The following is a 25,004-nucleotide window of genomic DNA, read 5'->3' on the forward strand; positions in this document are numbered from 1 at the left end:
AACCATGTCACACTTATTCTAACAATTTTGGGGTGAGCAGACTCAATTAATGCAACCATTTCATTTGCCTTGTTTCTTATACTTCTAGCATTTGTATGTAAACACAACAGCTTATTCCTGGATCTATAGCTAGTTCCACTGATGCCACTTATTTGATGTGCCTTCTCCATGCTTAACTCTGAGCCATTGCTTTTTCTGCTTATTCATCTTAAAACCTTCTTTAAATCCAACTGTTTTCCCTTGATCCCAGGTCATCCCCTTCCTTTTTTGTCTACACACACACATCCTCTTAGAGCATATACCTTTCTCATGATGTGTTCCTCTGTCCACCCTGAGCCTCCCTGTTTCTCTGTCTGTCTTATACACCTGCTCTCTCTCTCTCTCTCTCTTTCTCTATACCCATGCTGCTCACTTCTTCATTTATAACTACCTCTTCAATCTATCCCGTCTTACTCTCCTATTCTTCCACATTGCTTTCCGCTTGATCAAATTCATGCTCGGCACTCACTTCTCTACCTTTCAGCAGCAGCAGTCTCTCCAAGTGACTCACACTGAAACCACTCAAATGCAGTCCATCTCTCCTATACAGTTCACTTTGTCCTTCAAATTCATTCCACACATTAACAAACTGCACTCCTTTCTCTTCACACATTTCTGCTACCATTTCATTCAAAATCCTTGCTCTCCATCTCATCTCATCTCATCTCACCAGTGTCATACCTGGGCAACATGCTTACTACCTTTGCTATCACACTATTCTCTTTTATCCATCTCAACAACCTCAGTTGGTATTGCAATATCTCAACAACCTCTAAAAGTATTGCAATATCACCTCCAAAATGGTACACCCTTAGAAAATAATCCCTCAGTAATTCAACTATTTGGTTTGCTTCTGTTACCTCCCTATCATCAGCACTTTTTAAATCCTTCAGTAGCCGTTTCTCAGTTTACTTGCCACATAGCAAAAGAACTCTTTAGGATTTCTTTTGGTCTCATCAGCCAGCTTTCTCCATAATTAGTTTTAGCTTTCCTTACCCCATAGGCCACCATTCTTGCTTGTGCCTCGTACTACTATGAGCATGCTGATCATCTTTTCTATATACTCCCTTGACAATTTTTTCTTTGTGTATAACTCCTGCTTAATGATGCTATTCATCTATTTACCTCCTACATGATTTATCTGTTTGAATATGAGTATACAGTCTGATACTTCAAACACCACTTGACCACCTCCCATGCACCACCAGCATCTCTCCCTCTGGCACTACTGAAAGCTGACTTCTCAGCTTGTCATATTCATCTGCTTTGTATATGTACAAAGAATATTAATCTTTTGATTAACATTGTATCATTTGCAGAAATTTCATCAGGAAATAATTTTCATTTTCTCTTTTTGTTTTCCTTTCATTCCTCTCTGTTATTATTATAGAAATTGTTCTGGAAATACAAAATAATAATAATAATAATAATAATTATTATTATTATTATTTTGTATTTATAATACAAAATACAAAATAATAATAATAATAATTATTATTATTATTATTATTATTTTGTATTTATGGAACAATTTCTGTAATTTATTATAGAAATCTATAATCTATTATTATTCTGCAAGTTTCTGCTTTGTGAAGGACAGTATTACTTAGTATGTTACCTTGTGTTGCAAAAATTATCCTGACATCAGAGTGTTTCTCAAATCTCAATACATCTTTGGCCATGATCACTTATCACTTCTGCTTCCTTGAATTCCTTATGTTAATCAAATGCATAGTATCCCATCCTTGCCTTTAAAATTCAAACCGTACACCTCATATCATTGAATCGATAGTTTCATTCATATGCCTATAGAAGTCTATTTAGATCCTCCTGAACATAGGGAACGTTGAAAGTGGCAGTGAATGTGTGTATGAAGATGTGGGTGGGGAAGTTGAGACTGAGCAGATATGTGTGGTAAGTGACAATAAAGGTGATTGGGCAGGTATGGTGGGGAAATCACAACCAACAACTTGCTTGGATTGGACTGGTTATAGACCTAAAGAATTACTGTTTGTTTACAAATGCCAGAGTTATCAGAAATAAGGAAGATGAAATGGTTTCACTGATTGAGTTTATTCGCCCCAAAATCATTGGATTAAGTGAAACATAGTTGAATGAAGATGATATTCTAACTGGAATAGAAATGGAAGGACACACTATTTTTTGCAAAGCAGGGGAATTATGTCCACATAAGGTAGACATAAAAGAGGGAAATGGAGGCAATGGTTAGGTCTGCGCGGTTAGCCTAGTGGCTTTGCGCTTTGCAACCATATGCCTGGGGAAGGAGTGTCCTAGGTTCGATTCCCGTCCACGACGTGAGGAGCTTAAGGATCTTCCTCAGCCATAGACAAGTTAGCTGGTCTTGGGCAGCAGGGTTTTTTCCACCAGTTTATCTGGGGTTTTTCATCCCGCAAGCAGGCAAACCGACCCCGTGAACCCACAGGTTACAGTCATAAATACTTACTTCAAGGAAGGCAACGGGAAACCACCTTGCTCATAATCATCTCTCCCTAGAATGGTAGCTTATAGCTACCCTCCCGCGGCCGTATGGCAGATGGGAACCAGAAGAAGAAGGTTATGAAGCAGTGTGGTGTAACGTGGAGGTTGACAGAAAGACATATTTAGTTGGATGTTGCTATAGGCCCTGGAATGTGAAGGATGATGAAGAAATGTATAAACAACTTGGATATTGAAAAGGGAAGGGTAATTATTATGGATGATTTTAATTATGGTGGAGATAGCATTTGGGAATGAGGAAAACGAATTTCTCGAGTTCTTGAGAGATAACCATCACAGGCAACATGTAAAGGAGAGCATGTAACAGCAAGAGTTTTAAATCTGATCATTTCATCAGAGGATGTAATTGGGAGTGGGGGAAAGTGTGAGCATGATCACTCTCACTCACTCTCATTCCTCCAGATGGTGAGAGTGATCATGAAGTGATCACCTGGGTTGTCGCTAGCCATATGCACACTTTTTGTGAAGAAAGGATATGTGTGGAATTATAAGGCTAGTGATTATGACAAGCTTGGAGCTATAGCATGGAACAAAGTTGAGCAGAGTAAGAAAATAAATGCTTCTTGGGAACTGACAAAGAAATACATAACAGCATCAATGTGTGAATGTGTTCTGAAGACCAAAAGGCTGAATAAGGTATGTGTAAAATGGATGAATGAGAAGATTAAACATGAAATCTGGAAGAAGAAGAAGAAGAAGAAGGTACTTTGGAGTACCTTCAGTTACATGAAGAGTATAAAGAACAAGCCAGGACAGTGACTCAGTTAGTAAGGAAAACAAAAGTGCAGTATGAGCAGAAATTGGCAAATCAGGTTAAGAAAAACCTTAAGAGTTTTTTAGATATGTGGCAAGTAGAACGAAGAATGATTGTGGTAAGATGATGTTAATGGATGAAAATGGTAGTTGATAACTGTTGCAGAAGACATTGTTGAGGTATTCAGTGATCAATTTATAAGGGTGTTTCATCCTGATCAGGGTGGAATCATGAAGAACTTGAGTGTAGAGAACATAGGAGAGAATGGCTTAATTTTGAGTGAGTAGGAGGTATTTGAGGAAATATCCTTGATGTCAATAACGCAATAGAATTTGATAACATATCACCACTCATCTTAAGGGAACGTTCCAGGAAATTGGCATGCCTGTTTAATAAGAGTCTTACAACAGCATAAGTTCCAAGGGAGTGGAAGGAGGGTAAAATTGTTCCACTGCTTAAAGGTGGTGATGAGGCTGTAGCTTCAAATTATAGATCAGTCTATATATCTAGAGTTGTGGTTGAGATATTGGAGTGTTTGGTGAAAAGTAGGATACAAAATGGGTTGATAACAGTATTCTGTGTGGTTATCAGCATGGATTTGAGGGTGATCATGTTTTACTAACTTATTTATGTACTATAACAAGGTGACAAATACCTTGGACAGGGGAGGTGTATATACAGTGGTGTACTAGGATTTTGCAAAAGCTTTGGATAGACTGCCACATGACAAGCTGTTAAATAAATTGAAACATATGGGATTGGATAACAGATTATTTCTGAGATGGATCGATGACTGGCTGTCAGATAGATATCAGAAAGTTGTATATTGGGGTGCAGTATCCTGAAAGAGGAAGGTCACTAGTGGTGGCAGGGATCAGTTTTGGGATCATCGTTGTTCAATTTGTATGTTAACGATATTGGGATGGGTTTAATTAGTGATATACAACTGTTTGCAGATGATGCAAAATTGAGGAGAGCAATACAGAGTCAAGTGGATGTTATGGCCTTACAGGAGAACTTAAATAGATTTCATAAATGGGTAGCATTACAACATTGAACTGATAGTTCAATGTTGCAAAGTGTAAAGTTTTGAGATTTGGTTAGGCAAAAATGGGATGTAAAGTATACACTTGGTGGGGAAACTTTAAAGGAAGTAGAGAAGATGAGAGGTCTAGGAGTGATGATGGAGAAGAACCTGAAATTCAGAGACCACATTGCACAAGTTGTGAAGATGTAACATTGCATAATGGCAATGATATGCAGAAATGAAGTAGATAAGTTGTGATGCCATTGCATAAGGCATTGATCATCCTCATATGGATTATTGTGCACAGATTTGATCACAGGTTTTTATGGTGAAGAGGATATGTTGGAAAGGGTCCAGAGAAGATTCACAAAGGTGGTTAGTGGTCTTTGGAATGTGGAATACAAGGACAGATTGAGAGAATGTAAGTTGCAAATTCTTGTGAATCGGAGGAAGAAGGGAGGGGGATATGATTGAGACATATAAGCTAGTCAGGGGTTGTTATCAGGTTGAGATAGGAGGGTGGAGGAGAACAAGAGGCTATCACTGGAAACTTTATAAGAAGTGTTTGAGCAGAGGAGTGAGGAGTAGCTTCTTTGCATGGAGAGAGGTAGGTTGGCGAGTGGAATGCATTGCCTGAGTGTGTTGTGAATGTAGACGCATGGAATCAGTTTAAGTCATGGTTGGATGAGCACTGTGTGCAATAGGGTGTACATCCCACAATGAGTCTGACTTCATGGAGGTCAGATGTTAATAATAATAAATAATAATAACAATAACCTGATGCTTTGACCTTCATATTACAGTCATTATCTGGAGCACATATATATGAAGAGACAAGTGGCATTACATTTGTCCTTACAGTATGCCAGAGTACTTCTGATTTGATCAACGAACACTATTAGGTTTGATTAGTGGTGATTAAAAAAAAACACATCAAAGCCTATTATTTATATGACAGGAAACCCTATAAATCATTTTTATGGCCTCATTAATGCTTTATAAAATGGAACAATAACTATCCTAACCCTTGTTGTCGTTGTGTTTCTCAACGACCATATAATTTAATGCGCTGTTTAGGTCATCTTTGCAATATGACTTCTACACTTCAGTTCTTGCTCCACAATCACCTCCCAGTCCCTTGCCTTATTAACTTTTTTGCTGTTTAGCTCCATCAATATAGCATAGCACATGATCTCATCCTCTTAAAGTGCATCACCTTACACTTAGCCACATTAAAGTGACAGCCATTTAACTTTACTCATACCAACAGCATATTTAAGTCATCTTGCAAGATCTCTACATCACCTTCGTTGACTATGGCTCTTCCCAGTTTTGCATCATAAGCAAACAAGTAGATATTTCCTCTCATATTATTTTCATATCATGCCTTCTCCTGAATTCACTCTATAAACTACTCTTTGATATCTGTCATCAATCCTCTAATCGAAATCACCAGATTCGGATCCATTCCCATTTGCTCCATTTTATACAAACAGAGTTCCATGTATAATCCTGTCAATTGTTTTTGCCAAGTCCAGCAGTATCATTATTATTATTATCATCTCGGACAACTCCAAGGAGTCAACAGACTCATCGAGGGAGGCTCTAACATCATGTCAAGAGCAACTATTCAACATTCACACAGAATCTATTATCTCGCCTTGAACTCATTCATGGTCATAGCACCCACAACAGACTCTGGCAGCTTATTCCACTCATTCACCACTCTCCAAGTAAAAAACCTAGTTTTAACACCCCTGCTAACCACACTCTTGCCCAGCTTCCATGTATGGCCCCTAGTCCTCCTAACACCAATCCTATTCTCAAAAATATCTTCTGGATTAATCCTATAGAAACCCTGCAGTAATTTGAATGTCTCGATCATATCACTGCTTTTCCACCTATCAACCAATTTTTGCAACCCACAAATCTTCACCCTGTTCTCATAAGGTTCATTCCACAGACCTGCTATCATCTTGGTCACTCGTCTCTGGATCGTCTTCACCTCCTCCTCCCCTCAAGAAGAAACGCTGGCACCCATATCTGGACACAGTAGTTGAGATGCGGTCTTATCAAGGCTCGATATAGAGGAACAATAACTCGTTTGTCTCTGCTTGTTAAAGTATTTTTTTCAGCAACCAAGTGATTTGATGAGCTGTTTTGGACACTTTTGCAATGTGCCCCCTAAACTTCAACTCCCTATCCACCAACACTCCCAAATCCCTGGCCTCATCAATCTCCTGGAGTACGGTTCCACCAATGTGATAACTGCTGCTAATCTTTTCACTCCAAAATGCATAACCTTACACTTTGCCACATTAAATTCACATCCATTTTCCCTAGCCCAGTCCTCCAAACTATCCAAATCATCCTGCAAAATTTTGACATCCTGTGCACTCACAATTGTTCTACCCAACTTTGCATCATCAGCAAACGAACACTTCCTCTCTGATCCTTTCCTATATCGTTAATGAACAAATTGAAAAGTAGTGGTCCAAGAACAGAACCCTGTGGCACACCACTAGTCACAAGCCATCTTTTGGACTCCACTCCTGAATAAACCACTCTCTGGTATCTCTCCATCAACCACCCTCCTGTCCATCTCACCAACCCTATATCCATCCCCATCTGCTCCAATTTACTGATTAGAGTAACGTGGTATTCTACTGGACCTTGGCAAGGTCCAGTAGAATCACTGTAAACCCATTACCCTTATCCAGTTCAACCGTCACTGTGTTATAAAACGTGAGCAAGTTACTGAAGCATGATCTACCCTTCACAAAACCATGTTGTCCCCCATACAGTATCCCATTTTCATCTATCCAGTCCTGTATTCTTCTCTTGACTAATTTCTCCAAGACCTTGACAACGATTCCTGATATGCTAATCAGGCGGTAATTTACAACAGCCGTCTTGGAACCTCCTTTATGCAGTGGAACTATTTTTCCCTCTTTTCACCCCCTCGGGACTAACCCAGACCCGAGACTCAAATTAAACAAAATGGTCAAGGCTACTGACAATTCTTTAGCCGCTTCACGTACAACACAAGCTAGTATACCATCCAATCCCGCAGATATATTGACATTAAGGTTTTTCAATAGACTACTCACCTCCACTTCATTCACCACAATTCCTGTATAATCGGTTGGTTTATTCATTTCTGCAATGTCCTGGAAGATATATTCTTGCAAAGTGCTTGCTCAGTAATTCAACTATATCAGCTGAATCGGTTACCTCCCTACCATCGGCATTCTTTAAAATCATTCTGCCATATACATTTTTTCTTTTACTTGCAACATATCGAAAAAACTGTTTAGAATTCTCATTAGCCTGCATTGCCAATGTTTTTTCATAATCCTTTTTTGCTTTTCTTACCACACTCGTTACCCTTCTGGCTTGTGCTTTATACCATTCATGTGCCTGCAGGTCACCTTTATCCTTGAATTCCCTCCATAGTTGTTTCTTTTTTTGCAACTCAAGCTTAATGGTGTTATTCATCCATTTAACCTCTACTTGATTTATTATTCGGACTCTAGGTGTACAGTCAGCCATTGCTTCATGAAAACACTTTTTTACCGCCTCCCATGCACTATCAACTTCTAGCCCCTGCAGTTGTACATGCCATGGCACTGAACCAATCAATCTCCTAAGCTTGTCATATTTTTCCAGCCCGATAATTCCACATGTACCCTAATGTACCCACATGTATCATAACTTACTTTATTATACAAAGTAAGTTACTAAGGCAAGTCCTACACCTACACATCCACCTTTCTCACAGCTTGAGAAAGGTGATTGCTCCAAGAGAATGTGAGAGCATGTGTAGACAGAAAAGTAATGGGATGACCTGGGATCAAGTGGAAACAGTTGGAATTGAAGAGGATTCTAAAATGAATAAGCAGAAAGGTAAATGGCCCCAGTCGAGCATGGAAAGATCACATCGAATGAGTGGTATTAGTGAACTTGCTGAAGATCCAGGAATGAGCTGTTGTGTTTATATATAAATGCTAGAAGTGTAAGAAACAAGGCAGAAGAAATATTTGCACTAATTGAGTCTGTTCACCCAAAAATTGTTGGAATAAGTGAGACATGGTTAGATGAGGATGACATCCTGACAGGAATAGAGATGGAAGGATACGATATGAAAAAGGGAGAGTGCTATTGATGATAGAGAAAGAGTTATGTCCATACAAAACAGAGATGCAAGAGGGAAATAGTGCCAGTAGTTTTGAGGCAGTATGGTGTGAGATAGAGGCTGGAATGAAATACTTGGTTGGATGTTGTTATAGACCAGGTAATGTGAATGGTGGTGGTAATGAAATGTATATTCAAATTAACCAAGTAAATAAGAAAAGGGTGATCATTATGGGTGATTTTAATTATGGCAATATAGACCGGAATGATGAAATAGCAACTGGAAGTAAAGAAAATTAATTTCTTGAGTTTTTGAGGGATATCTACCTCAGACAGTATGTAACAGAGGGCACACGAGGATTGAGGGTCTTGGATTTGGTCATCTCATCAGAGGATGTAATTATAAATGAGGTGTCAAATCATCCACCAGTTGGTGAGAGTGACCATGAGGTGATTACCAGGGTGGTTGCCAGCAGTGTGAGGACCTCTGTGAGAAAAGGGTATATGTGGAACTACAAGGGGGGGGGGATTATGAAGAGCTCAGGAGACAGATTGCAGGTGTAGCATGGAGTGAGGAGTTAGCTTGAAAAGAGATCAATTTAGCTTGGGGGATTTTCAAAAACTATCTAGTAAATGCAATGTCTAAATATATTCCATGTGTAAAAAGGTTAAATAAGTTAGGTGTGAAATGGATGAATAAAGAGATTAAGCATGCGATACAGAGAAAAAGGGCATTATGGAGGCAGCATAAGAGAAATGGAAATAACCAATTCCACGAGGACTACAAAGACCAAACAAGGCGGGTGACTTGGTTGTTGAGGGTAACTAAAGAGAGGTATGAACAGCAGTTAGCTAATGAGGCCCAAAAAAGAATCATAAGGAGTTCTTTCGATATGTAGCCAGCAAAAGAAAGAATGATCATAGACGTATGACACTGATTGTAGAAAATGGTATAAGGACAACTGCTGTGAAAAATATAGTGGAGATACTTAATCAGCAATTCGTAAAGATCTTTCAATCTTGTGAATGTGACTTCATGGAGAGATTGAGAGCAAGAGGTGTATGGGGAGTTGCGCAAACTAGATTTAAATAAGGGACTTGATAATATATCGTTGTGTATTCTGAAGGAATGTGCCAGGGAGTTGACGCCAGCCTTGACATATTTTTTTAATACGAGTCTTGCAGTGGGTAAAGTTCCTAAGGAGTGGAAGAAGTGCAAGATTGTGCCACTTCATAAAGGAGGTGATAGAACTCAAGCATCAAACTATAGGCCTATCTGTGTGTCAGGTGTTGTAGTTGAAGCTTGTGAAAACTAGGATTCAGAATTGGATTGACAACAATGGTATTATCTTTCATGGACAGCATGGATTTACTAAAGGGAGGTCATGCTTTAGTAATCTACTTACTTATTACAATAAGGTGACTACTTCCATGGACAGAGGAGAAGGATACACATTAATATACTTAGATTTCGCAAACGCTTTTGATAGATTACTGCATGATAAGTTGATAGTCAAACTAGAGTGGATGGGGTTGGATATTAGATTGCTGCATTGGATTGGAGACTGGCTATCTGATAAGTATCAACAAGTTGTGTGTGTGTGGGGAAGTGATATCCAGCAAAGGGAAAGTTACTAGTGGTATGTCTCAGGGGTCTGTTTTAGGGCCATTGCTGTTTAACTTGTATATTAATGATATTGGTGAAGATTTGGATGGAGATATTCAGTTGTTTGCAGATGATGCAAAGTTGGGACGAAACATGAAGAGTAGTGAAGATGTTGTGGCTTTACAAGAAGACTTGAATAAATTGAGTGATTGGCCACAGGAATAAGAATGTGAGTTCAATGTTGCAAAATGTAAGGTTTTAAAATTTGGAAAACAAAGATGGGATGCAGAATTTATGCTTGGTGAGGATATATTGTTGGAGGTGGAAGAAATATGAGATCTGGGGATGATAGTGGATAAGGATCTTAAATTTATGGGACACATAGCCAAAATTGTGAAGACAACACAAAGACTTCTGGAAATTCTTGTTCTGTTGTATAAGGCTTTGATTAGGCCACACATGGACTATTGTTCCCAGATTTGGACACCTGGTTTTCAGAAAGATGAAGAGATGTTGGAAAGGGTCCAAAGGCGATTGACTTAAGGTAGTTTCTGACCTCTGGAATGTCGAGTATGGGGAAAGATTGAGAAGATGTAATTTGCAGAGTCTGGTGGTAGATATGATAGAAACCTACAAGTTGGTAAGGGGTTGTTATAAGATCAATGCCAGAGAAGTTCTACAGAAAATAGTGGGTGATCTGGGGGAGAACCAGAGGTCATCCCTGGAAACTGTATAAAGAGGGTGTGAGTAGGGCAGTGAGAGGCAGGTTTTTTTTGTGCAGAGTTGTAAATGATTGGAATGCCTTGCCTGAGAGTGTGGTGTCTGCAAGGAGTTTGAACATGTTCAAGGCATGGTATGATGAGCTGTGTGTGTGATAAAAGGACCTCCCAGATGAGTCTTTGACTCCATGAGGTCTTGGGGTAATAATAATATTGAATATATTATTTAAAAGATAGAGGTCATTATTGTCAAGTTAGTTCAGTGATACACCCTCATCCATTTGTGTTGGCACTACCCACAGAACGTTTCCTATTAAAGTCACCCATGAATACTATGGGCAGTGGTGAGCTATAGAAATTTTAACAAAGGGCTCACATCGTCGAGCAGAAAAAAGGCCATATTTCACACAAAAACGTTTATCAATACTGCTTGTGTACAAATGCCAATCAAAAAGTATAAAGGGAGATCCTGTAAAGGCTATCATTTTTAAACTAATATTTCATGACCTAAACATGAAATATTTGCACACAATCATCTGTGTTAATTTATCTTACATAAGAAAAACATTTTTTTACTATTAAAATATAATAAGAATAAAATCTTTTGTAATCCCACATATGAAATAGGCTGCATTTTTTATAAACAAAATGAATTTCTTTTGTTTGCAATAGAAATTTTTACGACAAACATAATAATAAATAAATATTGCTGAACACAATAATATTTGAATTATATTTTATTTCTCTTTGTTTTTATACTTCAAGTGATAATCAATGGTACCAATCAAGGGGCATTATTTTATAGTCCTATTTATTTATTTATATGCTATTACCAAAAATGAATTCTTATTTGTAAAATGGTAGTAACAGTAACTATAATATGTTATTTAATAAAATCACTTTGTTAGGTTACCATATGAGTTTGTCACTTAATATATTTCAAAAAAATTATGTTTTTTTTTTTTGTTTTTTTTTGAAAAAATAAAAAAGTAAACAAGAAGAACAAGGGGCTCACAAATTTGAGAAAAATTTAACAAAGGGCTCTGGTGAGCCCCTTATAGCTCACCACTGAGTATGGGTCCAGGTAATCGCAAGATAAGCTTATCAACATCTATTTCGTTTAACCAGCACCCAGTGGTAATAAATTGAGCATACTGTAATACTGTAATAAGAAATGCCATCGATAAGTGAATCGCTACTGAATCAAGAGCAATATTAAGTTGGACATGATGGAAAAAGGAGTATCACTGCCCATAGCTACTCCTCCATGAGTAGGATTATTTGGTATTAGCGGTTAAAATAAGTTATGAATATTGAATATATTATTTAAAAGATAGAGGTCATTATTGTCAAGTTCATTCAGTGATACAACCTCAACCTGTCCAGTTCTGTTTTTGTGTATAACAGTGAAATTCCTTAGGTTGGATCCTCATTGGATCTTAAATATGTTTCTTACAGACAGAAACAGAAAAGGTTTGTGTTTCTGCAGTAAAAATCTTGATAGCATTGATATTCTGGCAAAACCCACAACATTTCAATTGTAAAAAATGTCCTATTGTTTTGGTTTTGTGGACTTGTCCATTTTTCAGGAAGGTGAGGATATACCTTTGTCAGGCTGATATTTATTAATTGATTTTGGGAGGTATAGGTGGCCATTGGCTATCTTTTTTTCTGGTAAAATATGAGGATTGTTTGAAAAGTTTGATAAAAAAAAATAAGTTAAACACATTTTTTTGGAAAACATCACCTTTATTTTTCAACATAGTCTCCATCGAGGTCTACACATTTGGTCCAGTGAGTTTCCATTTTTTCATCCCATCTAAAAAGTTGGATTTGTCAAATTGTGCAAAACAGTCATAAGTTTGATGACAACTTTGATGACATTCTTGTTTGAAGAAAATTTTTTTCTCACCGAGCCAAATTTTTAAGTTTGGGAACAAGAAGAAGTCACACAGGGCCAAGTCTAGAGAATACAGTGGAAATGGAACCAATTCAAACCTCAATTCATGCAATTTTGCCATTGTGATGGCCGATGTGTGGGATGGCGCATTGTCTTGATGAAAGAGCACTTTTTTGTGCACCAATCTTGGCCATTTTTTCTTCAGTTCTTCTTTTAAGTGGCCCAACAATGATGCATAATAGACTCCTGTTATTGTCTTACCATTTTCCAAGTAGTCTATCATGATAATTCCTTGGGAATCCCAAAAAAGCAGTTGCCATCACCTTCCCAGCTAACAAAACGGTCCGCTTTTTTTGGTAATCTTTCACCAGGCATTGTCCACTGTTTTGACTGCTGCTTGGACTCAGGTGTGTAGTGGTGGATCCAAGTTTCGTCTGCAGTCATGAATTGATGCAAAAAATCCTGCGAATTGCAATTAAACATCGCCAAACACTGTGTTGAAATGCCTTTTCACATACGTTTTTGATCAACAGTCAACATTCGTAGCACCCATCGTGCAAACAGCTTTTTCATGTACAATTTTTTGTACATGATATTATACACCCATTCAGTTGAGATGCCTATAATCTCAGCAATCTCACACACTTTCGCTCGACAGTTTTCCGTAACGATACCATGGATTTTGTCAATCATTTCCTTCGTAGAGACCTCAGTTGGGCATCTGCAGTGCACTTCATCTTCGATGGACTTACAACCATGTTTAAACTCATTTATCCAAAAATAAATAGTCTTTAATGCTGATGCAGAGTCCCCATGAACTGCATCTAACTTGGCTTTAATCTGCACAGCCATCCACTTCTTCAAATAAAAGTGTTTTATCGCTGCACGAAACTTGTTTTTCTCCATTTTTATGAAAAATGTGAACACTGTCATTTAAAATGTTTGCCAAACGAGAACTACATGTGCACATAGCTAAAATTTTGCCAGGGGTCATGAAAAGATGATACGTGCTGAAACTGGTATGAATGGTGTTGCCATCTATTGGAAATTTACCAAATGTTCAAACAACCCTCGTATTCAATACATCTTATATGTCGGGGTCAGTTGGCAAATTTAATTTACCTTCAGCAAATACCAAAGTATGCTTCTTTCTGTGGGATTGTCTGGTGGTTTCTCTTAAATGATATCCTTGCCATAATTTTATTGACAAGTGGGTTCTCATTGAATGGTACCATTTTTTGGAGTTGTTTCCGGAGTGAGACCATAGATTATGTGATCGATGCACTCAGCAGAGACTCATGATCATAAATTTCGGATATGGTGAAATTATGAAATGATGGAATAGACATGTGTTTGAGATGCTGTTGACATATTCTTTGCTGCCACCTTCTCAGCATATGAGTATCTCCAGACAGGTGTAGTGGTGGTGGTTAACTTCCTTTTTTGCATTGTGATATGATATATTTTGTCCTTTTTTTTTTTTTTCATCTTTCCATCTTTGACGTGCATGGGAGTAAGCTGAGTGATCTTCCTGACAGTTGACACATTTAGCTTTTTTTTTTTTTTTTTTTTTTTTTTTTTTTTTTTTTTTTTTTTACGCAAAGCAAGATTTATTATCCTTCTCTTTACTACCACATTGGGCACAGGTGGTGGTAGAGCCACAGCAAGCAGTTTGGGCACACCCATATTTCTGACATTTAAAGCAGATTAGGGATGTACAGTCTAATAGGACAGTTGAGATACCCTGCTTTTACAGATGTTGGAGACTTGAGTGTATCAAAAATAAGGATGATGTTCCTGGTCTGAACCAGGTGACCATCCCTGTGTATCAGGATGTGCCTTACACCTGTCACTACCTGATCTTTAAGCTCTGAACATATCTCTTTATCAGCAACATCAAGGAGATCCCGTTCTGATATCAATCCTCTACAAGAATTGAGTGTTTTATGAAGTGTTACTGTGATTGATATTCCATCCATTGATGTTGCTCTCAGCAGTTTCTCAGAATACTGCTGACATAATGTTTCCACAAAAATATCACCAGTCCTTCTAAACCTTTTTGAATAAAGAAGGGTGGCATTTTCCCTATTGGATTTTCATTTGTTGTGTGAAAGATTGGAAACACTGTTTCTAATTAGTGTTTCTAATTCAGAGGCCAGAGTAGTGCAAGACTACTAGGATCTTCCTTTCCAGATTTCCCTGGGTCACACTGCGCAACAAACATGATGGGAGGACATTGGATCCCAGTGATAATGGCTTGGGAAAAAAAAGACCGCAAAAAAAAGAGTCAGGAGAAGTACAGCAAAGAATATGGGAAGAAAAGTGAAGAAAAAGAGTAAAAAGGGCCATTACTGGGAGGACCCCTCCATCATGAACATGTGCCCTACAGGAAGGAGTCAATCTGCAGGGATGAAGACTCTCTCTCTCTCCCTGAGTCATGATGGATGTATGACTGCAGATGTTTAAACACTTTATGAAAGAGATGTAAGAGAACAGGAGTAACTGTAATTGGATGGTAGTCAGAGGGTACAAATGCATCTTCCTTCTTTGGAATGAACACTGTCTATGGAATGAACAAGCTCTGCACAGTAAAGCTGCCTGATGAACTAGTTGGAATTGAAGACTATTTCATCAAAAGAAGAAGGACAGAAAAGTTCTGCTTCCAGAATGGACCCTGAGACAGAAGGAAGTACTAAATCAGGTAGGTATGGTGGAGGGGAAAAGACATCCCTCCAAAAGTAGACTAACTTCTCATGCATCTCACTTGGAGGAGGAGGAGGAGATACTCCATCAAGCATTGTTCTAGCACAAATGCTTCTATTCTTTTTTTATATAATGCCTGCATTTGGGCATAATGATGCTTTCTGTCTTTCTGTTTGGATTGAACAGATGATGCAGGACATTACTAAGTAGGAAGGAGGATGTAGCCTGGAAAATTCTATTTCTAAATAAGGATTCAACTTTGTTGTAATAGATACCTCATTGAGTGACAATCTAATAATATTCTTATTATGCTTAATAATGCTGATCTAACCTTATGACTATACTGAAGAAGAAGAGGGTAATTGAGATTTTGTAAGGCATACTTGAAGAGATGTTATTGTACTGGCCTTACTCCTCTCTTGAGATAATAGCAGTGGAGCAGGAGGTATACGGGTGCTTTTGTGGGATCTTCTATATAGATGTCTGCAGGGATGTAATTTATGATGTGATCTGATTGTAGCTGTTGTCTGCCTTAGCAGAACCTCTGCCAAAACGTCATTGATGTGAACTGTATCTTCTATAGTTAACAAAGCTTCATGGAAGGCAAGACAGTGTTCCTCTTCAACAGTCTGCCATGCCTTTGCATGGTTGGTACAAATTTCATCATTAACAGCAACAGGATGTTTTGCACAGTGGTGAACACCAAGACCAATAGAGGTGGTAAATTCTCGCTGACATTCTGGGCAGACAAAGTTATCTTTGAGATAATAGTCCTGGTTGGACTAAGTTATATTTTGATAGCTGGATGTTGTACGAACACTGGAAGTTACAGAATATTCCTCTTCAGTAGTCCATTGTGTTTTTGCCTGCTCAGTATAAACTTCCACATTAGTAGCATTAGGATGTTTTGCATGGCATTGAATGCCAAGACCAGTAGCAGTGATAAAAGCTCTAGCTCTCTGACAGTATGAACAGACAAATTGTCTCTGAGGTAATGGTCCTGCTTGAACCAAGATATTTTGAAAAATGGATGTTATGGGAAGAGTTAAAGGTCTCAGAAGGATTCACAGAGTGAACCCTTCTGAGACTTTAACCTTGACTACTCCTTCTGGAGTAGTCAAGGCTTTACTGCAGTTGGGAAAAATATATTGTATCTGTGTTAATGGTTGCAACAGAATCATATTCATTCTAGAATTCAGTGCTAATCTAATGGCTGATCTTCTCATGGAGGTGGTTGAAGTTAATTTGTAGGCATTGCTGGAATGGGTGACGCAGACATTGCCATCCAAGTCAAGTAGAAGATCAGTCATGAGAGTGGAGTTCCATGGTCCCTCCCTAAGTGAGAGAGCGACGGTCTCTATTCTGCTTTGTTGTACTCATAGTGATGGAGGAGCAAACCCTACTGGGCTGCTAACTCTAAAAGGGAGAAAATAGCATAGTAATTTAAGTACCCAAAAGTACCTAATCAGGTCCCACCACTAGGAGACAACCCACTTCTGCACTTGCCAGGTGTCTCAGACCCAGTGGGCATGCTGCCAAGACTTCAGGGACCCTACATATAGTTGTGTATATATATATATATATACCTTCTTGATAACAACCTTTTCCTGTTTGACCACCTTCCAAACCAGTTTGACCACCTTCCAAACTTCTTGGTAAGCATGATCACGCTTACCAAGAAGTGGCAGTATTGATTCATTCACAACCACATCTTGTGAGGATATCACCGAACCCAACATCTGAAAACCTCATGCTGCTTCCATCACATGCTTCTTATGACAGTTATCCTGTAGTAACTCAACAGATTTACTCTCTTTGTTACTATACACTGTCTCTTCTTTTCGATCCACATTCCTATTATTAAAATTTCCCATTAGGATCACTTTCCTTTTACTTGTCAAATTAATTTTTCTAAACATTCCACATTCCCTGGCCTATAACAAACATCCTATTAGGTATACTCTTTTATTGATCTCAACTTCACATCAAATATCTTCAAAATCTTCACACACACATTACTGTTTTCCATTTCCACTCTTGAAGGACACAGTTCCTCTGGTATCATTAACAGTCCCCCCCGTCCTGTTTTCATCTTCCTATCCATTCAGAAGATATTCTGTATCATATAGAAAATCCTGTCAGTATATCATCTGCAGACAACAAAGTTTCACTTATATCAATTATCTTTGGGCATCCTGAGATGAATGCTGCAAACTCATCTCCTTTATTTACGATATTCCTTACATGAGTATACAAACAACAGTTTCCCAATCTTTGAGTCCATCCCACCAACACCATCACTCTGTACTCTCTCTCTACTCTATTTCATCTGACCATCCCTGTTTCCCTTATTTTTGATCCTCATTTTAATTCATATCCTTATCATCCCACTTTTTTACACTACATCATTCTACCCTTCCATGATCACTTACTTTTGTATCCATCGTCTTCCTGGCCTTCCACAACCTGCTTCTCAACCTCTCTCTCTCTGACCCTTATTGATACAAATTTCGTATGAACCCTGTGAACAGAATTTTGTCAGCCATTTTGTCATCCAGTATCGTTGCTCTCCTTCTCAGTTCACTACTGTCATATCTGAGCAACAAACTAACCACTTTCCCAATGACACTAGTATCCTTCATCTCCTGTAACAACTTCGTATTCTTTTCCACATTTTTATCTCTCTATCAAGTCATTTATGCCCACTACTACCACCAATTCTGACACTTGTTCCTTCTTTCCATGCAAAGCATCATATATTCATTTCATTGCACTACCTAGTAATCGTCTTATTTACCTTATTATTTATCACACCTTTAATGATTGAATCACCATATAAAGCCACCCTATGATCTTTAGATACTTGCTTCTTCCTATTAACCTCCTCGTTTGCATTAGTTAATCTTTTTAAAGATTCAATTTCCTCCTCCTAATGTTTAACCTCACTCTTCTTTTTCATTAACTCCTACCTAAGCTCTTCCATGCACTTCTGTTACTGTCGTTGCCATCACTTCCATCCATTTTCTAATTTCTTCCGAGTGACACCATTCTCATTTTTGGAAAGTGCCCTAACCTTTCATCACACTTTTCACACTCTGTAATTATTCCTTCTTCTCATTTAACATAAAACTCCATGAATCTTTAACATTTTTGGGCATATACGTGTAACAATTGTCGCAGTATATTTTTATTATTATTACATAACACCTCCAAGGAGTTCAATGATTCATCGAGGGAGGGTGCTCTCCATCTCCACCAACTGCAACTACCTTCATCATCTACACCAACACCACCTACTGCCGACTACCACCACTAGTATTTTCACAATCACAAACATCCATGCCCACGGCAGGATTCGAACCCGCAGCCTTTTAGCTGGAGAGCATACACTAACCACTCAGCCAGCCAGGCCTGCCACTGTAAAAAAAAAAATAAAAAAAAAAAGTTCAGCTATCTATGCATGAAATTCCATGTGGATAGATAGCTGTTTGTTTCTTTGTTTATTTTTATTTATATATTTTTCTATCATTTTTATTTTCTAAATTTGCTCAATAAAGAATTTTGAAAACTCACTGTCATTAAGTGAGCTTTAAAATATGTTTTTGTTTTCATATAACTATCTAAAATGGTCTATATGTGGAACTGTAAGGTGGACGATCATGAGAAACTCCATAGTCAACTAGCATCAATACATTGGGTTGATGAATTATGTAGAAAAACATATTGAAAGTGCATGGGAAATAATAAGACAGTATCTAATACAAGCAGTGCATAACTGCATATCAAGAGTTAAGCAAATAAATAGAGTAGGAGTGAGATGGATGAATAGTGAAATCAAGCAGTGTTACAAAAGAAGTTGTTATGGAGGACGTACAGGATAGTTTGCAACGAACAGATGCATGAAGAATATAAACTGCAGGCTAGAAAAGTGACAAGCGTGGTTAACAAAAAAAAGTAGAATATGAGACATTGGCCAGTCAGGTCAAAACTAATCCAAAGGAATTTTTCTGCTGTATAGCAAGCAAGAGGAAAAATAATTAGTGCAGGTTGACACTGGCGGATAGTTATGAAAGCAGAGTAACCATAGCAAATGATATAGTGGAATTATTTAATGAACACTTCATCACTATATATCATAGTGGTGTGAATGATGCTGTTCAACATGTAGAAGGGAGGCTAGTATTAGGAGAATTAAAGGTAAAAGAATCAGAGATGTATTAAGCATTGATTTGGATAGATGTTAATAAGGCTGTGAGAATGGATGACATACCACATATTTTTAAAGAATGCACAAAAGAGTTAACCATGTCCTTGACTTGGTTATTTAATGAAAGTCTTGCAATGGGTAAGGTTCCTAAGGGAGGGAAAGAAGGCAAAATAATACCTCTCCACAAACATGGTTCTAAAACAGAAGTTTCCAATTATAGACCAGCCTGTATATCTGTTGTGATCAAAGTATTGGAAAAATTTGTTAGAAATAGAATACAAGATTGGGTTGATGGACATAAGATTGTCTATGATGGTCAGCATGGGTTTTTGAAGGATCGGTCTTGTTTTAGCAATCTGCTTACGTTTTATGATAAGGTGATGAATGTGTTGGATAAGAGAGATCCATATTCAGTGATTTTCTTGGACTTTCCAAAGGCATTTGATACATTACCACATGACCGATTGGTTTATATAAAATTGAAAATACCAGCAAGTTGTGTGTGATGGAGCAGTGTCTCAGAAAAGGAAGATGACCAAGTGATGTCGAGGTTCTGTACCTGGATCCTATGTTTAACTTATTTGTTAATACATTGACAAATAAGTTAATAAGCTGGGGGATCTTCAAATGTTTGCTGATGATGCAAAGTTAGGTAGCATTATCATGAGTAGTGCTGAGGTTAATTCTCTACAGGAAGATTAGACTTTTGAATATACTTTTAGCCTGGACAAATGAGTGGGGTTGCAGTTTTAATATTAATAAATGCAAGGTGTTACACTTCGGGATACAGAGATATAAGGATATGTACTGTGCTGTACTGTACTGTACTGGTGGAGCTGTACTACAGGAAGTTGATATCTTGGAGTGATGGCAGATAGTGGACTGAAATCCTGAGGACACATCACAAGTGTTGCAAAATCTGCACATTGTATTTCTGCTATGATAAAAAGTGCATTGACATATTGGGATACGGAGGCGATGATGCCTCTATATAGGGCATTAGTCAGCCCACACATGACTATTGTGCTCATATTTGGTCACCTGGTTTTCATTGTGATCTGGAAATACTAGTGAAGATCCAAAGATGAATGACCAAAGTGATATCAGGACTCTGGAGTGTTGGTTATGACGAGCATTTGAGAGAAGGTGGATTACAGAGGTTGGTGGATAGGAGGAAAATAGGAGATATGATAGAGACCTTCAAGTTAGTTAAGTAATTCTATCAGATTAATAAAGAAGGAATTATAAAAAAAAGCAGTTGTTAAGGTGGGAAGAACAAGAGGTCATAACTGGAAGTTGTATAAAGATGTGGTGAAGGGTGTGAGAGTAGATTTTTTACATGGATAGTTGTTGGTGAGTGGAATGCATTGCTGGAGTGCATTGTGAATTCAAGGAGTGTAAATAACTTCAAGGGATAATTTTCTTTACAGGTAATTATTCTAGAGTAAAGATATGCGCAAATAGATATCTCAGAGACTTAGCCTCTTCTTTACCAGGACCACACTGCATTCACATCCTTCTAGAAGTGCCCCGTTTTCACAGAACAGTGCAGATCTAGACTGGAAAGTCAAAAAATATTCCAGAGGAAGACAATGGCAAACCACCTCTGTACCTTGTCAAGAACATTCCATGAACATGCCAAAAATGAGAAAGTATGATATGGTGCTGGATGGTAAGACCCCCAGGCCTGAAGGCATCCAACATGCAACTGGGGAAGAACAGAGGGCTTCCACAAGTAGAACTAGTTTTTATGATGTGTCCAGGTCAAACCTAGAAGGAAGCTTGGTCATGGATGTTGCTGGTTGGAAAAGGGAGGCTCCCTGTTTCACAAGAAACCACAGGATTGGAACTTGGAATGCTAGAAGTATGAACCAAGGATAATAATAAGGATAATAATAAAGATGTCAATAGAGCACAAGAAGCTGGATATATTGGGAATGAACTTAGATGGACAGGAATGAACCAATTTTCAGTCATGGAACTATATGGTGTATTACTCAGGACATGAGACAAGTCGAAAAAATGGAGTATCTTTCTTACTCAGGAAAAAGATGACTATGTATGTATTGGGCTATAATTCAGTGAGTGACAGAATCATTTTTCTCAGAGTGAGTGAACATCCAATGAATATGACCATCATCAGGTTTATGCACCTACTACAGAGGCATCAGAAGAAGACATTGAAGAATTTTATGGCAAGTTACAAGTAGTGATAGATGCAGCACCAAAGCGAGATTTATGGCTACTTATTGGAGGTTGGAATGCAAAAGTGGGAGAGACTGAGGAGCAAGGAATAACAGGTCATTTTGGTTTAGGTATTTGTAACACTGTAGGGAAGAGACTAGTTGAGTTTTGTGCAGAGAATTCTTTGTTTGTTGCTAACACCTGTTTTAAACAGCACAAAAGAAGATTGTACACATGGATATCACCTGATGGACAATACCGAAAACAAATTGACTATATACTTGGACAAAGAAGATGGAGAAGTGCAATTCAGTCTGTCAAGACTTTTCCAGGTGCAGACTGTGGAACAGACCATGAGTTGTTAGTGGCTATGATACATGTGAAACTACGGAAACTGAAAATAACACAAATGTCAATCAGATATGATCTTGGAAGCATAACAGCTGAATACAATATTAGCATACAGAACAGATTCAACACACTCAGTTTGTGTGAAAGAGAACCAGATGAACTATGGGAAGAGGTTAAAGATATAATTAAAACAGAAGCAAAGAAGAATATTCCAACAGTTTGTAAGAAGTCCAAATGGCTGTCAGAAGACACCATCAAGACTGCTCAGGAAAGGAGGAAAATGAAGGCCACAGGAAATTTGCAGGAAGGACGGCATTTGACTGCAGAGTTTCAACTACAAGCCAGAAGAGACAAGGAAAAATACTTTAACCAAGAATACCAACAAATAGAAGACCAAAACAAGAAAGGAAAAACAAGAGATCTTTTCAAAAAGATCAGAGAACTAACAGGGAAGTTTAGTGCCAAGGTGACAATATTGAAAAGTAAACACAAAGGATATCTTACAGAAGCTGCAGACATCACCGAAAGATGAAAAGAGTATAGAGAAGCCCTTTACAGAAAGGACTCCAAAATTACTGAGAAATTTGAAGAGCAGGATTACTGTATACACAGGAGCCAACACCACTGGAGAGTGAAGTGGGGGTAGGCACTGCAACAGCTATCCGGTAAGAAAGCACCAGGAGGAGATGGAATACCCATTGAGCTGCTCAAAGCCCTGGGAGAAGAGGTAGTTAAAATTTTAACAGCTCTATGTCAGCGAATTTGGATCACAAATTCGCTGACATTTTCCATTCTCTACATGGCCTAGGGAATGGAAAAAATCAGTTTATAGACCTTTATTGAAGAAAGGCAATGCAAGAGAGTACTAAAATTACAGAACTATAGCACTGATTTCTCATGCAAGTAAAATCTTACTTAAGATCATTCAGAAAAGACTGGAACCATTCATGAAGAGAGAAATGCTAGATGAACAGGCAGGATTTCGAAAAGGCAGAGGAACAAGAGATCAAATTGCCAATGTGAGATGGATAATAGAAAGAGCACAGGAATATAACAAGAATGTCTACCTTTGTTTCCTTGACTATAGCAAGGCTTTTGACTCTGTAGATCATGTGAAATTGTGGAATGTGTTAAGAACAATGGGAGTCCCAGAGCATTTCATTATCCTTCTGAGGAATCTTTATTATGAACAAGAAGCTAGTGTTCTAACTTCTTTTTCAAGATCTTCTAAGATCTTGGAGAAACTGAGTATTTCACAATAGGTAAAGGGATGCGACAAGGATGTATTTTATCTCCGTGCCTGTTTAACTTGTACAGCGAATTTAAGAATGGCAGGGCTGGGGGGAGTCTTCATTTGGAATTAAAATTAGTGGAAAAAATATTAATAATTTGAGGTATGCAGATGATACCACCTTGCTAGCAGAATGCAAAGAAGATTTGAAGGAACTTATTATGAAAGTTAAAGAAGAAAGTGCTAAATATGGTCTTAAACTTAACCTCAAAAAGACAAAAGTTATGACAACATGTGAACTTAATGATTTTGAAGTAGATGGGGAGAAAATGGAAGCAGTTAACAATTTTATGCTCCTAGGATCCCGAATTGATAAAGATGGTTATTGTACTGAAGAAGTTAGAAGAAGATTATTATTCGGAAAGAAAGCAATGACAAATTTAAGCAAGATCTTTAAAGATTAGCCTTGCAACAAAAATCAGAATCGTGACAGCAATGGTATTCTCTGTGGTACTATATGGATGTGAAAGTTGGACCCTAAGAAAGAGTGAAAGAAGGAAGATAGATGCATTTGAATTATGGGTTTGGAGACGCTTATTAAGAATGCCATGGCCTGCAAAGCAAACGAATAAATCTGTGATAGACAGAATAAAGCCAGATTGCTCTGTCGAAGCTATGATCATCAAACAAAAATTGTCATACTTCAGACATATTATGTGAGCAAATGACAGTCTGGAGAAGATGATGATGCTTGCTAAAGTTGATGGAAGCAGGAGAAGAGGAAGACCAAGAATTAGATGGGTGGATGGAGTTAAAGAAGCAACTGGAGTGTGCTTGGAGGTTCTGAAAGACATGGTCAGGGACGGATCGGAATGGAGAGTGTATGTTCATGGAGTCGCCAGGAGTCGAAAATGACTCGATGGAACATAACACACACAGAAATAACTTCAAAATTCATTATGATAGACATGTTGCTGGTTTAGTGAGCCTCCCACTATGAGGCTCTTGATTCCATGGAGGTTACCAAAATAATAATAATAATATTTTAGTCATTAATTTCTGAATGGTATAAATTAGAATTAATATGTTTGCTCAGATCCATATTATGTTTTTATTTGCAGAAAGGTTTACTGAAGAAATTGCCATTAGAACAGCAGAAATTTTTTCATATACACACATATCCTGTCTATAAAAGAGTTACAATATATTATTTTATGTAACATGTAGCAAGGTTTAATTTTTCCTTCAGCTGAATATGGATAAAGGCAAGTTAATTGCCATAATCTTAGCCAACATTGGTGTTAGTATGTGCATCGCCATTGTTCCACCATTCTTTCCTGGTCAGGTAAGAAAATGTATAAACTTCATATTGTTATTGATGCATTTATGCATTATTACCTTTTTTTCTTTAATATTTATAGGCTTATTTAAATTTATTTTAAGTTTAATTATAAAATGATAATATGGCATACTTGAAGGAATACATTTAGACTTATATTGAGTTTCAATATGTTTCTTATATTATTATAAAATGAACAGATGAAAAGCATTTATTAATGTTATGAATCTTTTCTTTGATTGCATATGATGCAATCCAGAAAAAGAAGAAAGTCAACAGGTGTCCTGAGAGAA

At 37.8% G+C, this 25,004-nt stretch overlaps 1 protein-coding gene across 3 annotated transcripts in view; it reads left to right on the forward strand.

Moving 5' to 3' along the window:
• Positions 1–25,004, forward strand: part of LOC150095276 (MFS-type transporter SLC18B1-like) — a 545,110-nt gene that overhangs the window by 13,922 nt on the left and 506,184 nt on the right. For 2 of the 3 annotated variants that reach the window (XM_090410476.1, XM_090410480.1), the window contains exon 2: positions 24,494–24,717. In XM_090410476.1, the coding sequence (XP_090266602.1) occupies positions 24,628–24,717 (90 nt within the window). In that variant the 5' untranslated portion in view covers positions 24,494–24,627. The remainder of the gene's footprint in view (positions 1–24,493; positions 24,718–25,004) is intronic. The other variant, XM_090410477.1, reaches the window with a different exon arrangement.

The sequence above is a fragment of the Typopeltis vanoorti genome, chromosome 20 (assembly GCF_054136105.1).
Source record: "Typopeltis vanoorti isolate ZY-2024b chromosome 20, IOZ_Tvanoo_1.0, whole genome shotgun sequence".
In the NCBI taxonomy this organism is placed as follows: Eukaryota; Metazoa; Arthropoda; class Arachnida; order Uropygi; family Thelyphonidae; genus Typopeltis; species Typopeltis vanoorti.